Genomic DNA, 17,117 nt, shown 5'->3' with positions numbered 1-17,117 from the left:
GTGAGTATACTCTGAGCATGGTAATGTTGGTAGTTGTTTTGGGGAGGCAGACTGGAGAAGATCCTGGGAAAAATCCAGGGAAAGATTATAATAGCTAAAATAATGAATGACCCCTCAAAGATATGCATATCCTAATTCCTGGAAACTGCACATAAGTTATTTATATGTCAAAATATATTTATGACTGCTAATCACTTGACTATAAAATACTACATTGGGTTATCTGGGTGATTCTGATATAATTGCAGTAGTCTTTAAAAGCAGAAGAGGCAGATAGAAAAGTTCAGAGTCAGAGAGAGATATGTGATTGTAGAGGTTAGAATAAGGAGACTTAAGAAAGACTCAACCCCCTTTTATTGTCTTTGAGGATGGAGGATGAGACAATAAGCCAAGAAAATGTGTGTGTGGTGTATGTGTTTGTGTGTATTCAAGCTATAAATTCAATATTTTCTGGCCCAAACAGGACGCAATGAAAAAATAAGTAAAGAATGACAAGCTTGAAATATCAGTCTACTCCTGAGATTGTATGAACAGTTATTCTATGTGAAATCTTGCCTTCTTTTATTCTAGAAGAGATCCATGAGGACAGAAAGTTTGTCCTCAAGAGGAGTTCCCAATCATTAACAGAGGATGCTCATATATCTATAAAAGAGAATCCAAGATAACAGGCATGAAAATAATGTAAAAATGCAGTCACCTGGTAGTCTGGTAAAATTATTAAAGTGGTTTTACAAGCAAGGGAATGGACTGCTTGGTTCAGAAGGTGTGCTGGAGACATCAGTGTTGGTAAGGATCAAGAGCAATGAATAGAATTTACACATGTTGAGAGAAAACAAGATTACACTGATGGAAAAGGCAGCAATCTAAGCAATGAGTTGTAGGAATGAGGAGAAATCTATGGATGTCTACACAGACATCCACCTTATGGGGGAAATGTGAGACACATTCACATAGGTAGAACTAAAATATATAAGAAAACTACTGACTGGCCAAGCAGGAGATAAAATATATTCCGTAGGTATAATGGGGGCAATGACAAGCTTTTATTTTTTAAAAAAATATTTTTGAGATTTTATTTATTTATTTGTCAGAGAGAGAGAGAGAGAGAGAGAGGAATGCACACGCGTGTGTGAGCAAGCGAGCACCAGCAGGGGGTGCTGCAGGCATAGGGAGAAGCAGGTTCCTTGCCCAGCAAGGAGGCCCATGTGCGACTCAATCCCGGACCTGGGACCATGACCTGAGCAAAAGGCAGATGCTTAACTGACTAAACCATCCAGGCATCCCAATGACAAGCTTTTTTTTTTTTTTTTTTAAATATTTTATTTATTTATTTGAAACAGAGAGAGAGAGAGATCACAAGTAGGCAGAGAGGCAGGCAGAGAGAGGGAGAAGCAGGCTTTCCACTGAACAGAGAGCCCGATGTGGGCCTTGATCCCAGGACCCTGAGATCATGACCTGAGCCGAAGGCAGAGGCTTAACCCACTGAGCCACCCAGGCACCCCCAATGACAAGCTTTTAAGCAAGTTTGTGAATGTTCTAATAATTTCATATTTTTAAGAGAGCAATCTGGCAGCATGAAATAAAGAAAAAAACTCCCAAGATATTGGAAGAACTGGGATTCTTATTGTATGGCTCCAGTTAATGACTAATGACTTGAAAAGGTAAGGAAATAGAAAAGCACAGTAGGCAGATCAGACAGGCTTTCAAAGAGGATCAGAAGAGCTGGCAGATGAGATATAGGGACTAAAGGAGGAGGAGCCTCTGTCAACCCTTTGAACACCATGCTCCAGTGGTGGGAGAAGGATGTGATGACAAAGTGAGGGTAGCTAGTCAGGAAACTGGCCGGTGGAAGAAATAATAGGTTTTGGAGAATTGTCGATGAGTTGACAGAAGAAGAATATTTAGAAGGAGATTTTCTTCCAGATATTAAAGAAGTGGAACAAATAGGCAATAGTAGATTGGCTTGCCAGAGTCCTAATGATTTATTGGCAATGAAGAATGCAGATTTACTAATTCGCATCTGGTCCCTATTATTTCTTTGAATGGATACCTCAGTGAAGATATTATTGAGACTCGTGCCTGGTAGGATATTCGGTACTTCCATCTTTGGGAAATCTCAGACCGAATTACTTGGTGAGGACAAGATAATCTTGGAACTTCAGCTGACAACACAGGCCCATTAATAATCCCAGGTCATAGATCTGGTGGGACATGGTCCCAGTATAGTAACAATACTGTGTTATTGTAATGTCTATAGACAGGGAATTATTGGTTTAAATAATGTCTCTTGGCAGCCTGTGGTAAGTGCTATAAAAATTGTGACAAAAGGTAGGTTGTGTTTGCCACAGTGCTTGTCATTGCAAAGAGAATGAAGGGATCTTAGCTCTGGAAAAGTCTTACAGGGAATTCATGGCCAATCAGTTCCAGAAATAAAATACGATATTTTTGTCCTCAAGGAATTACAATTACCATGATGGCTACACTGAATTTAACAAGTTTCAGTCCAGGCTCCTTCGTGCTCATGGGGATCCCAGGGCTGGAGCCGTTCCACATCTGGATTGGGATTCCTTTCTTCGTTATCTACCTGGTGGCCCTCGTAGGCAACGGTATCCTTCTTTACCTCATCACGATGGACCACAGCCTCCATGAGCCCATGTTCTTCTTTCTCTCCATGTTGGCTTCTGCAGACCTCATATTATGTACCACTTCTGTGCCCAAAACCCTCGGCATATTCTGGTTGAAAGCTCAGAAAATTACTTTTCCTGGCTGCCTTACCCAAATGTTCTTTCTTCACTTCAGTTTTTTTCTGGACTCAGCCATTTTGTTGGGTATGGCATTTGATCGTTACATGGCCATTTGTTCTCCTTTGAGATACACAAGTGTTTTGACACCTAGGGCAATTGTCAAAATCATGGTGGGCATTGTTGTTCGGAGCTTCAGTGTCGTTCTGCCTGTTGTTTTCCTGGTGAAGCATTTGCCCTTCTGCAAGTCATGTATCATCCCTCACACATACTGTGAACATATAGGGGTGGCCCGGCTGGCCTGTGCTGACATCTCCATCAACATTTGGTATGGTTTTGCTGTGCCTGTAATGACCGTTACCTCAGACCTGATCCTCATTGTTATTTCCTACTCTCTCATCCTTCATGCTGTTTTCCACCTTCCATCCAGAGATGCCCGAGAGAAAGCCCTCAGCACCTGTGGTTCCCATGTCAGTGTCATTCTCATATTCTACACACCAGCCATATTCTCTGCCCTCACTCATCGCTTCGGTCACAATATCTCTCTCACCTTTCATATCATGTTTGCCAACCTCTATGTGGCCATCCCTCCTGCACTCAATCCCATCATTTATGGTGTAAAAACCAAGCAGATCAGGGACAAGCTCACTTTTCTTTTCTTTTCTAAAGGGATGCAGTGACCCTTGGCTGAGAATATGGAAAGAAAAATTGTGGGAAATTAAGTAATCATATTGTTTAATAGCATTTGTTATGTAAATCACTGGCAGGATGTCCTCCAATAATGGACTCAATGCCTATGAACCTCAAGACTATAATTCTGTTGGAGAAAATCAATGGTAGGATTACAGGAAGAGAGGTAAGAATTTTTCCAATCCTTAAAAAATGATAGACATCAGAGGGAAGAATCTTAATTTTCTACAATCAAAAACTTAAATGCAAAAATATTTACTCTTCCTTTGGTCTTTTTATCCTGCTTCAATGTCCTCCTTAAATAAATTTTAAAAATAAAGAAAAGAAAAAATAGTACTTTTTTCATAGGCTTGTTTAGCACCCATTAAACTCACAAAGTGAATAACCATCTTCATGCTGAAAATTTCACATCTAAAGCTCTACTCCCAATTCTTTCTCTGTCCCACATAGCCAGCTCTGTATTTGGCAATGCCTCCTGGTTATCCCACTGAAACTCCACAATTGACATAAACTAAAATTCATTTATTCAATTACATCCTCTGAATGTCCTTTAAACTCATTCATGTGCCATATTAAAAGACGATCACCTCTCTCTCTCTGTCTCTTTCTGTGTCCTTGGTCTATTCAGCAGCCTCCTTTGGAATTTTCTCACTCCAAGTTTTTCTCTCTTGCATCCATTTTTTTTTTTTTTTTACTCAGAAACCAGGGTGGTCTTACTATATCCCAATTAATGAGGTCAATCCTTTACTTAAAAATCATTCAAGTTACCCATTTTGCTTGGAAGAAAACTCAAGTGCCCCAACATATCTTCAACGCCTTTTACAGCGTGGTTGGTGCTAACCAGTTGTTGCTTGGTGTCCACTGACCCACCTCTCATCCTTGCTCTCACTTTGGCTCACATGCCCTTTATGCTACAATCACCTTGTATGTCTTATGCTTTTTCAAACTACATTCCCTTTCCTTCTGGACTTTCACACATGCCATTTCCTCTGGAATTTGAAGCTTAGCTTGCACTTGGGTAGGAAAAGGAGTGAAAGGAAATATTTTTTCAATCCCCTTTTATTGTTCTAGTTCACACCCACCAGGATTAATGTAATTAAAAGAAAAAAAAAACCAAGGGGGAAGTAATAAGTGTTGGTGGAGATATAAAGATATTGAACCCTGATGCTTTGCTGATAGGACTGTAAAATGTTGCAGCCTCTGTAGAATACAGATTGGCAGTTCCTCAAAAGGTTAACTATAGCAGCATTGTCAAATGACCCAGTCCTCCTCCTAGGTATATACCAAAAAGAACTGAAAACATGTTTGCACCGAAAGTTGTAAATAAATGTTATAATGGCATTATTTATAATAAACCTCAATTAGAAACCACTCATATCAAATGCATATCAACTGATAAATGGATAAAACAAATATGTTCAATCTCAACAATGGAATCTTTTTCAGCAAGAAGGTAGGAAGTTCTCATACATGATATCACATGGATGAAGCCTGAAAACACTATGCTAAGTCAAAGAAGCCAAACACAGAAGGCTGATGTATCGTAGGATCCCATTTACGTCAAAAGTCCGGAATAGTCAAATCCATAGACAGAAAGTCAATTAGTACTGGCTAGACAACTGGGGAAAGGGAAGTTGCAAGTGACTGCTTGGGGAGGATGTGGTTTCCATGTGGGATGATGAAAATGTTCTGGAATTAGATAATGGGGGTGATTGTACAACATTGTAAATATACTAAAAGCTATGGACTTGACCACTGTAAAATGGTTAATTAAGATGGTGAATTTTTATGTTATGTGAATCCTACCTTAATTAAAAAATTAAATAGTATGTTCGGTATCATATAAATAATATATGTTGAGCGTAAAGCTAATGAGTCTGTATGATTTCAAAGTATTTGCTCCTACGCACTAACTGTCCTAGCTCCCACAAAGGCAGGATTTCTCCAGTACAGAGACCTCACTCTTTTGAATCTCTTCTGAGCTAAACCAAAGCTGCAATTTTCAAGTTCATTCTAAGCCCAGTGTATCAGGCCTAAGAAGGACTGCAATTAGTGGGGTGCTGAATGAAGAAAGACTCTTCACACCGAAAGCCACGTATTAAATTTTCAGGAATTTTGCAAGAAGTTCAACATCATATCAGCAGCTTGAAATCAGTTATCGTGGGAGTATCTACACCTCAGGAATCAGCAAATGTACAAACCAAACCCCCAAAAGACAGTTGCTGAGCATTCAGTAGCACATCACTGACTACAGTCCCGTTGAGACCTAGCTCAGAGGCCTGAATGTGGCTGGGCCATGACTTCAGTCTTTTAGGACTGCATTTGAACTTCACCCATGGTTGGGCTTTGTCTTCTGAACTCTGATGTTTATACCCATTTGGCCACTTTTTTTGGCCCAAGACCTGTCATCTTCCTAAGCTTGGTAGTATTGTTGAGAGGGTGGTTAGCACATTATTTTATTGTGATTGAGATAGGCTCTTTTAGGTACTTGGATTTATGCGGCAATAAGCAATAAAGTGGGAAGGAGAGACAGGGATAGGCACAGGGACGGCAGCCATCTGAGACTTACAGGGTTGAGTGTTATGGAAGTAGAAGACCATTTATATTGGAATGTTGTGTTAAGCATGTGTGGCCTTGTAAATACTCATGTCATCAGTTTTGTCCTGAATGCACACACAAACTGTTCTAGATCAGGAATAGATTATCACTATTCCCTTAAAAAGCTAGTGAAAACCGTGTGGTTTCCCATACTTGATTCTTATCACTAGGGCTATACAATCAAGGCGAGGTCAAAACCAAACACTGAAGATAAATGTATTTTCTCTGCTTGTAGAAGACAGAGAGACCATTTTTGCTCCATCTGACTCCCACTTCTTTCGGGGAAAGTTTCTTTGGAATCTGATAAGAAATAAATCTCTCCAGGGAAAAGATGAGACACTTGTCTTCAGCTCTAAACCCAGCCATGTGTTTGTCCTGGAATTAGGTAAATCTGGAGATTTCTCGCTATCCTTAGTTATTTCACTATCATTGTAAATTAACTTCCCAAGGCTTGCTCTTAGTCCAGGATGCCAAGATTTTGGTAAAAGTTATTCAGAAAACCCAACTTAGGGAAAACACAAATATATTTTCTGTATACCCTAAACATGCCAGGAGTCAGAGCACACAGCTGAAAAGAAAGTTCTATGGTTATGGAGCAACGTAGAATTTCCTTGAAAATTCCTGTAGGTGCTTGTGAAGGAAGTGCAGACCCAGCCCACACTGCCTAGAACAAGGGCGGTGCAGACTGAGCACCCAGAAGTGTGCCTGATCATCCCACAGCGCAAGAGGGCTGGGCATGCCTGATAAGAAAAAGCTGTGACAGGACACCTCCCTGGGGCTGGATTAATCTTGATGGAAAAGAAAGGAAAAGATAAGACTGTGCTGTAGACAAAGGACAGGTTTTTGCCTTGTTTTGTGACTATAAGGAGGGTGAAAGCTCGTGCTGGGGAAGATAATGACCTTAATTACAGTGACACATTTGTGTAGCATTTTATAATTTCTTAAGTGCTCTTGCATCCAACTTCTCTTTGGATCCTCGTACCACAAGCCTGTGAAATAGATGTTAAGGAGTCTGAAAAGAGGGTTGCTCAAGCACAGATTAGGAGGGTAGCACAGGACACATAGCATGCAAGCAGTTTGTGTTTGCAAACATCTAGTGGTCTTTTTTTTTCTCCCAAATTATATACTTACAGCAGTAAATCTCATTTCATTTGTGCAGATCAGGCTATCTACTATCATCAAATATTATCATTTGTGTTACAAGATTGTGAAGGTGGTATTCTGTAAATAAAGGTAGAAGGGAGAACCTCCACATTTCCCTTATTTATACACAATTTTGGGGTGAACTCTAATTTGTATTCAATATAGCTGTTGGGGAGGACACATAGATATCTAAAAGTCTGAATAGTAGATGGAGACGTGTTCTATAAATCTTATTTTTGTTTGGTAGAAATGGAAATGTCTTATTAAATACCGAAGAACCCTGTAGACATTTAAAATAGTAGCTTTATGCTTAGGGGTTTTCAAGAACATATTTACCTTTGAAATAAGGGACACAAACAATTTGGGTCATCTCTAGCGAATAAAAAAACACTACTTTCCTAACAAGTAGAGTCTATCCAAAATGACAACTTATCTGTCCTTTTTTTAAATAGGACTCTTCCTACTTACCTCTAAAAAAACCACAAGAATCATTTATCCTTGGCTACATTTCCTTTTCAAAGAAAACACAAGGGCCACTAGGTCACAAATCTGCTTGATCTTTACCCCATAGATAACTGGGTTCAACATGAGGGGAACAAGAACATAGAGATTGGCTAACAGAATGTGGACTTGCTTGGGGATTTTTTGGCTGAAGCACTGAGCAATGACAGTGAAAATCCCTGGAAGATAAAACATGAGGATGATACAGACATGCGAACCCCACGTGCTGAGGGCTTTCCTTCATGTATCATGGAATGGCAGCCAGAGGACTGCCTGGTGAATGAGCCCATAGGCGATGTCTATTGTCACCACATCTAGCATAACACTGAGTGATGGTACAGAGATTCCATACCAAATGTTGATGGTATATCAGCACAAGCCAGGTTTGCCAGCCCCATGTGTTCACAGAATGTATGGGCAATTATGTTTGTCTGGCAAAAGGGCAGATGGTTCACTAGAAAGATAATGGGAAAACAGTTGCAAAATTCCTGAGTGCTACAACACCCCCTATCTTGCCAATGACACCATGGCTAAGAATGGGGGTATATCTCAATGGGTAACAGATGGCCACATTAACGATCATAAGCCATGGCCAAGAGAATGCCTAACTCCCCTATGAAGGCATAAAGCATAAAGAAGAGCTAGGTTATACAACCCATGAAAAGAGATGTCCACGTCATCAAACCAGAAGATGCTCATCCACATACTGTGGATGTGGATAACATTAGATCCCAAAAAACCAACAGGGAGAAGAAGAGAGAAAGTTTGAGAGCTAGCCTGTCACAATCAACTAGCAAGATCAAAAGGCTCAGACATCTGCTATGTAAAATCTCAGGAAGTTCCCTTCTACTCAGAAGTGGTAAGAATGGACCTAAAGGTTTGTAATATTTTATAGCGAGGAGAAAGATTCCAAACATTCAAAGCAAGATCAAAGAATTTCAGGGGTGCCGGGTGGTTCAATCAGTTAAGAGTCTGCCTTTGGCTCCGGTCATAATCCCAGGGTCATGGGGTCCAGCCCCACATCTGGCTCTTTGCAGAGCAAGGAGACTGTTTCTCCCTCTTCCTCTGCCCCTTCCCCTACTCGTGCTCCCTCTCTCACTTACTGTCTCTCAGATAGATAAAATCTTTAAAAAAAAAAAAAAGGATTACACAAAGATGGTCCTGAGGAAAATCCCGAGGCTGGTACTGTTTTCTCACAGAATGGTCATAATTTTAAAATGATAGTCATACAATTTTAAAACCTGTAATAATAAATTGTATTCTCTGACTAAATACTTTAAGATGGGGAGGAAAGTTATAAATTTTTGTAAAGTATATAAAAACCAAAAAACTTTTTAAAAATTTTATTTATTTATTTATTTAAATATTTTATTTATTTATTTGTCGTACCGAGATCACAAGTAGGCAGAGAGAGAGGAAGGGAAGCAGGCTTCCTGCTGAGCAGAGAGCCTGATGCGGGGCTCTATCCCAGGACCCTGAGATCATGACCTGAGCCGAAGGCAGAGGCTTTAACCCACCTAGCCACCCAAGCACCCCAAAACATTTTTTTTTAATTGTTAAACAAGAATCCTGTTATCTGGTACATATATTTACCTAATCAACTATTGATCTTTTTATCAACTAAACACCTATTAATCACCTACAATGAATATAGAAATACCAACATGTGCATAAAAGGAAAAAGGATTTCAAGACCTATAAAATAGAAATCCCACATATCAAGGTATAAGTTAGAGAACCGTGGAGCCAATATGGTATTTTCTGTTTAATTAATTATTATCCACTGATTATAGATACCTTTGTTTTGAAGTTTTGATAGTGAAAGATTTTAGTAAATTATGGACAGCCATCATCAGAGGTAGGGATAGTGCTACTTGAGATTGGGTGGAGGTGGTTATAGCACACCTCACTCAGGATGAGACTCTGTATGAAATTTACCTAGATTATTCAAAAATAATGTTTCTCTATATCAGAGTTTTCTTTATTTATACATCCCAGCTTCATTACTTTTTTCCACTAACTTCTTTACTTTAAAGAAGCATAATCAGAAATAAGTAACTTGAGGAAGTTGAAAATGTAAATCATAGATATAATTGGATTCTGCTACCAATCACTTATTGAAATTCCTTTAAAAATGAATTTCATAATTTCTTTCTTTGTTGGTTTTTTAATTCTTTCAAGTTTTATCTCATGTGTGTGCAAGCACTGAATAAAATTAGTAAACAAGAAAATTCTATCCTTTGGGAAATATAATACTGTTGACTTTTCTCAAATCTTACCTCAGACAATTTTGTGAAACCCTCTACCTTGTGTTAAATGAGTTTCATCACTGAAAAGGTAACATATAATGAATACTATTCTCTTGAAAGAAAATAAAAATAAAATTTCCAACCCTGCCATCATTGAAGATTTCATTATTATTTTGAGACAGGGAAGGGGTAGGGGCAGAGGCAGAGGGAGAAAGAGAATCTCAAGCACACTCCATGCCCAGTGTCTGTTGTTCTTTAACCTTTTCTCATCCCTGAGACTCCTAGTATGTTACTTTGTTGCTCAAGATCTTTTCTGGTCCCTAGGCTGTGGTGTGATTCCTCCACTCAGTGTCCACTGACACTCTTGGGTTTCCTGTGACTCTCATTCTGTATTGAAATTTCATTTTATAAGCCTGTTGACCTTAGCAAGTTATGTCCTCTAGTGGAATACTGATATTTATTTCTGAATATCCAGGGTCTAGCATAAAGTCTAGTTTCTGGGCCCGACATATTATTCTTATCTTAATAAATGTTTGTTGTGTGAAAAAAGTGATCTTGAAATCCTTTGACAAATATCATGCCTGCTGCTTACTGTATTTCACATGTGCGGGTGTCTCTGTTGAGATTAGTTTCAAATGGGGTGATTTAAGTAGAATTATAGTGGATTATCTTTAAGTGACCCAAGTGGCTAAGAATTGCAGTTACCCTACCCTGCCCTTCAGTTCCTTATCCATATGTAGGACTACATAGAATAATCTGTGTTCCTTTTCCTATCAGCTCTCTACACTGTGTAACAAGTTACCCCCAGAGTTAACTTAACAGTAAACATTGATTATCAGAGTCTCTGAGTGTCAAGACTTCAGGACTGGCCTATATAGAAGGTTCTGCTCTGGGTCTCTTACTGGTTGTAGTCCACAAGTTATTGGGGTTACAGACATCTGAAACCTTGGGTGGAGCTGGAGGAGCTAGTTCCAAGATGATCACTATAGGTAGTGCTATTCATTATCAAAGAGGTTTCAGTTCCTGCCCACACAGGCTGTTTGAGTTTCCTCGTGGCATCAAGGCTGGCTTTGCCCAGAGTGGGCGATTCAGGAGAGACAGCAAAGAGGAATCCTCAATGCCTTTTATGACCTAGCCTCAGGAAGCATGCATCCAACCATATGCTGTTTTTTTAGAGATGAATCACTGAGCCCAATCCAGACTCAGTTGGAGGGGAATTACACACTATCCCCTAAAGACAGGAGTATCATAAAACTTGTGAACATATTTTGAAACCACAATACTTGTTTATATTTTTAATCACCAGAATTCTTTATCTTTGTGATGTTTCCTCATCTCACTTGAGGGCCCCTATATTCACCTGGCTATCCGCGTTAAAATGCCCTAGGCTCTGCATACAAATCAAAATCTGCACCATTGATGCTACTCAGAATAGCAACTATTTCCCAAAACACAGTATATGAATAAATGAAACATTTCTATAAAACAAGGCAGACACTTCCTCAAAGACAAAAGTAAATCAAGAGCAGCAATTAGATGCCACAGTTCTTTATTTTCCTCCCTACTAATCATGCTTGTCACAGGACATACATTTTCCAGAAAAAAGAATTTGGCTGGGGTAGGAGTGTGAACTGAGAGAAGGCTATAGAAATGTTACAATAAAAAAAGAGGTTTGGGGTGCCAAGTCAGTTGAGGGTCTAGCTCTTGATTTCGGCTCAGGTCATGATCTCAAGGTCCTGGGTTCAAGCCTTGCATCAGGGTCCGGGCTCGGTGGGAAATATGCTTGAGAATTCTCTCTCCCTCTCCCTTTGCTCCTCCCCTGCTCATGCTTTCTCTCTTTCGATCCCTCTCAAATAAATACATAAATCTTTTTTAAAAAGAGAGGTTTTCATGGAATGTACACTTCTGTAAAAATATTCTGCTTTAATCTGAGTTTGTGATATCACTATAAACTAATAAATTGTTCCTTAAGATTCAGCAATGGGAACTATTTCTTTTCTTTTCTATATTATGCTGTAACTTCAGGAAGACAATGACCATAAACAATGTGTGAAGAGGTGGGTAATTAGATTTGTAAACATACAGGTATACATTTCAGGTTTTTTCCAAATACAGCGTAAAATTATTTTCTAATTGGTATTATACTAGTAATCTTATAAAATGCTATATAATAAATATCATACAAATAGATGCTAATAATATTGATTTTTCTACTGGTAATTGAGAACACAATTCTGAATGCCTACTTTGTGAGCAACTATAGAAATCTAATGCCTAACATTAGGAATAAGGTCCTTGGGGCACCTGGGTGGCTCATGGGTTAAGTTGCTGCCTTCGGCTCAGGTCATGATCTCGGGGTTCTGGGATCAAGCTCCACATTGATCTCTCTGCTCAGTGGGGAGCCTGCTTCTCTCTCTCTCTGCCTGCCTCTCTGCCTACCTGTGATCTTTCTCTGTCAAATAAATAAATAAATATTCTTAAAAAAAAAAAAAAGAAAGAAAAAGGTCCTTGTCATTGAGAAACTTGCCTTCTAGAAGCAGAAACAGAGAGCTAGACAGATAATTGCAATACAATGTGATTAAGGCTAAGGCAGGGGTAAACTCAAGGAAGAATAAGGGGTGACTTTCCAAATAAGTGATGCTAGGTTTTAAGCTGAGTCAGATAGAAAAGGATAGGAAAGATATTCTAGAAAGAGGGACTGCAATATGCCTAGGGATGATGCTTGGAAGATTATAATGTGTGTTTGGAACTCCAAACAGATTAGTCTGGAATTTAGGGTGTTTGGAGAAAAAGGGGCATGAGGTGACCCTGCAGAGGAAGTCAAGGGCTTGAAATGGCTCCATATTGTATGTGTATATTTATTTATACAAAAGGCTTTTTCAGGGGCACCTGGACGGCTCAGTGGGTTAAGCCTCTGCCTTCGGCTCAGGTCATGATCTCAGGGTCCTGGGATCGAGCCCCGCATTGGGCTCTCTGATCAGTGGGGAGCCTGCTTCCTCCTCTCTCTCTGCCTGCCTCTCTGCCTACTTGTGATCTCTCTCTCTGTCAAATAAATTAATGAAATCTTTTTTAAAAAAGGCTTTATAAACTCTGCAGAAATGATGATCCCGATCTCTATTTTAGGAAGATGAGTATGGCTTGGTGGGAAAGAACTGAGATCTTCAGATCAATGAGGGTCCAATAGCAGAAATAACAAGGGACTGAAGTGTTGTGACAAAAAAAAAAACAAAAAAACGTGTTCTAAAAATATCTTAAAGTCTGTGTAGCTGGGGCTGGCAGGCATGTGTGTAAGGAGATTTACATGACGGTTCAAGTATTTGATCAATAGGACTGATTCATGATAGCAAAGGCATTCGCTTTTAGGCTTGAATCAGAACAACATGTACTCTGTTTCATAGGTCTATTTGCGTTTTCATGCTAAAATCACTATTACATAAAGTTATACAAATTATTGAATATTTATGACATAAATGCAGTTACCTACAAAGACATGCAATTCCTCTCTCTCCCTCTCTCTCTCTCTCTCTCTCTCTCTCTCTCTCTCACACACACACACACACACACACACACACATTTCTCTGCTGATGGCTTCAGCAGTGGTGGAGAGGGCATCTGCCATTTCGTAAGCCCCAGGGGACTCTGCCTGCCCAGGATACTGCCTGTTCTAGAAGACAAGAGTCCTCAGGGACTCAGTCTACCTCGGCCTTGGGACCTCAGAGCCTCAGGAGCTAGACCCCTGGGAAGTGTTCCTGTGCAGGCCACAGCCACTGATTGGGTTTGTGGCTATGGTCTCTCAGGGGCCCACATGTTTTGAGTGCCCTGTCTGAAGCCCAGGAAGAGAAATAAGAGGACAGGTTGCTTGACGGTGCCATTTCTGTGTATCTTTGGTCCTCACCAAGGACCTAGGTTTGGTGAGTGTTGGGGAATCCAAAGGCAGAGCTCAGGGTCCTGGGGTACCTAACAGAAGGACATACAGAGGACCCAGAAGGATGGGGTCTATTTCTGGGCTCTCTATTCTGTTCCATTGATCTATGTGTCTGTTTTTGTGCCAGTACCATGCTGTCTTGATGATGACAGCTTTGTAATAGAGCTTGAAGTTCGGAATTGTGATGCCACCAACGTTGGCTTTCTTTTTCAATATCCCTTAGCCATGATCTTTTTATGTTAAGTAGAAATGCCTTTAGCCCTTTTCTGGTTTAGCATATTATTGGCTGCCAGTTTGCATGGGTTTATTTTCCTTTGTTTAACAGAGTAACAGAGATCTCATGATTTTAAATGTATTTTAGAGAAAAGGTGTATATTCTTGTCCGGACTCAGCAACAACATTCAGTTCCAGATATAGTCACAGAGCACTTTTTCACTGCCACTGTTGGGCAGCTATTGAAAGCATTACTGAAACAACAGCAGCAGCAAGAACAAAAGCGGGAAAAACAAAACTGACACGCTCTTTGCCTCTGTAAAGCCTGCGGTCTAGCCGAGAAAATAAGCAATAAATGGGGGTGGCAAGTATGGTGAATTTCAGAAAAGAGGAAATACGATTGGGAAATGGAATTTTCTAACATAGATCAGGAAGCCCGTTTGAGGGGAGGTGATATTTCAATTGAATGAAAGGGGGCTTTGTTGAGTCCTGATGGATAAGTGGAACCTAGCACGGCTTGGAGACAGGAAGAGGGACAGGGATGCTTGTTCTAAAGTCAAGGAGAAAATAGGTGCAGGGTCTCAGAGTCAGGAGACCGTCACACTAGGGAGTGTGAGCTAGCTTACCTGTATTTAGAATGGCACACATGATCTGTTTAGACTTTTATTTATCTGCAATGGCCATTGTTCAGAGAAGTGCAGCATCAAGGTGTGGCCACTCATGGTCTCTTGTACCTCTTTGAATACCTCGCAGTGTAATAGTTCCCCTGTAAGGAGTCGCGGTGGTCTCATTTCTCTTCATCACATGGCTTTCCAGTATCTCTGACCTCATTTCTGTTCATCTGCGGAGAAGAAGGGTGAGTCTCAGCAGATGTTTCAGTCAAAATTTGAGGAAATAACTAAATATTATAGTTGGAACCCTGGAAATAAAGTGGTAGAGGAATTTACTATATGTCTTCTATGGAAATTATGTTTAACATACAGATTTTAAGAAAAAGCAGGACTTGGTTTTCTGGCAAACATTCCTGGAATGTAACAAGAATACTGAAGAGGTAACAAGACCAGATTGTGGACACTTTGTTAGCTATGTTGAAGATTTAAAATTTTTATTCCAAAAGGATTAGATCAGTGTAATCAATTGCACATGGGGATTTAAAGAGAGAAAAGTATAAATGCAAATCAGGTTTTTGTTTTGGCTTATTTTGTGGATGATATTCCACTGGGAAATAGTCTGTGAAATACTAGACAAAAGAGGGAACAATGGGTTTCTGAAGAAATATGATGGGTCTTAATTTTAATTTTTGAAAATTAAACTTGAGTGCTGTGAGATATCCATAAAAGGATATCCAGAATGGAGTTGAATGTATGTGTCTTGTGACATATAATAACTATAAATGATGTTGCTGGACTGTAACATTTTCCAATTGTACCTCACTTTCTTAGTTTCTTTCTTTCTCTGCATGTGGTTAGACTGTTTTTCTCTATACTCAGGTCTATGTAGAAAATTGTTACTTTGACCCAGAGAACACTCAATCATTACATGGAAATAAAATAGTATGCAAGTTGAAGATTCCAGAGTGATGAGTACCAGGAGTGTTATGTCTGGGGAGCCTGCCTGCCTGCCTTTCCCTCTTTCTCTCTTTTTTCCTTCCTTCCTCCCTCCCCCCTTACCTCCCTCCCTCCCTCCGTCTCTCTCTCTCTTTTTCTTTTTTCTTTCTCTCTCTCTCTCTTTCTTTCTATCCTCCTTTTAAATGGGGGATCACTTTTCGAGACATGAATATTGCCCTTACTAGTACTGGGAGGTTGTTCTTGGCAATTTATTCAGGTTCATTACAGAAAAAAAAATTTTTTTTTCAGATACAGAAGCTATTCTTCAGACCACACTGGCCATGTACAACCTGAGTAGCTACCACACAGAAGACTTCACCCTTTTGGGCATCCCTGGCCTTGAGCAGTACCATGCCTGGATCAGCATCCCCTTCTGTTTTATCTATCTCGTGGCCATTGTGGGCAACAGTATCCTTCTCTATCTCATTGCTGTGGAGCGGAGTCTTCATGCACCCATGTTCTTTTTCCTTTCCATGCTGGCCATGACAGATGTAATATTGTCTACCACATGTGTCCCCAAATCTCTTATCGTCTTCTGGTTTGGTCCCCAGAAAATAAGTTTTCCTGGTTGCCTCACCCAATTATTCTTTCTGCACTGCAGCTTTGTCTTGGACTCAGCTATACTCCTGGCCATGGCATTTGATCGCTATGTGGCCATCTGCTCCCCTCTGAGATACAACACTGTTCTGACCCCCAAGACCATCATCAAGATTGCAGGGGGCATCTCTTTTCGAAGTTTCAGCATTATCTTGCCAGTTGAATTCCTACTCATACGCCTGCCTTTCTGCAGGACACACATCATCCCACACACATACTGTGAGCACATAGGTGTTGCCCGGCTCGCCTGTGCGGACATCTCCATCAACATCTGGTATGGCTTTTGTGTTCCCATCATGACAGTCATCTCAGATGTGGTTCTCATTGCTGTCTCCTACACCCTCATCCTCTGTGCGGTCTTCCGTCTCCCCTCCCGGGATGCCCGCCAGAAGGCCCTTGGCACCTGTGGTTCCCATGTCTGTGTCATCCTCATATTTTATACACCTGCCTTTTTCTCCATCCTTGCCCATCGCTTTGGACACAATGTCTCCCGCACCTTCCACATCATGTTTGCCAACCTCTACATTGTTATCCCACCTGCACTCAACCCCATTGTCTATGGAGTGAAGACTAAGCAGATCAGAGATAGGTTCATACTTTTGTTTTCTACCAAGTGTACAGAATAATGTTCCAATGTGCTGTGGGAAAGCTAACATCACTTTATAGGGGATATTAAGGTAGCAAGACAGAGAGAAAGGCTCTTTCTATTTATTTACTTACTTGCTTGTTTTTAGAGAGAGAGACAGAGAGTGCAAGTGTGGGGGTGTGGAGCAGGAGGGAGAGAGAGAGAATCTTAAGTAGGCTCCATGCTTAGTGTAGAGCCAGAGCAAGAGCTCAATTTCATGAATCTGAA

The 17,117-nt window shown here is 40.3% G+C and overlaps 2 protein-coding genes across 2 annotated transcripts; both read left to right on the top strand.

The window, feature by feature from the left end:
• Nucleotides 1-2,470: 2,470 nt before the first annotated feature.
• LOC116599678 (olfactory receptor 52H1-like) lies at nucleotides 2,471-3,421 on the top strand. Its single transcript, XM_032359663.1, has one exon. The coding sequence runs from the start codon at nucleotides 2,471-2,473 to the stop codon at nucleotides 3,419-3,421; it is 951 nt and encodes a 316-aa protein (XP_032215554.1).
• Nucleotides 3,422-15,948: 12,527 nt separating this feature from the next.
• On the top strand, nucleotides 15,949-16,890 carry LOC116599537 (olfactory receptor 52H1-like). The gene has a single exon (XM_032359424.1). It carries the CDS (start codon nucleotides 15,949-15,951, stop codon nucleotides 16,888-16,890), a length of 942 nt encoding a protein of 313 aa, XP_032215315.1.
• The last annotated feature ends 227 nt before the right edge of the window (nucleotides 16,891-17,117 follow it).

The sequence above is a fragment of the Mustela erminea genome, chromosome 9, assembly GCF_009829155.1.
Source record: "Mustela erminea isolate mMusErm1 chromosome 9, mMusErm1.Pri, whole genome shotgun sequence".
In the NCBI taxonomy this organism is placed as follows: domain Eukaryota; kingdom Metazoa; phylum Chordata; class Mammalia; order Carnivora; family Mustelidae; genus Mustela; species Mustela erminea.
This window is presented reverse-complemented; position numbering and strand designations above follow the sequence as displayed.

Excerpts from the sequence above, each read along its gene's own strand:
- LOC116599678 (XM_032359663.1), top strand. The coding sequence starts at position 2,471 with ATGATGGCTACACTGAATTTAACAAGTTTCAGTCCAGGCTCCTTCGTG.
- LOC116599537 (XM_032359424.1), top strand. The coding sequence starts at position 15,949 with ATGTACAACCTGAGTAGCTACCACACAGAAGACTTCACCCTTTTGGGC.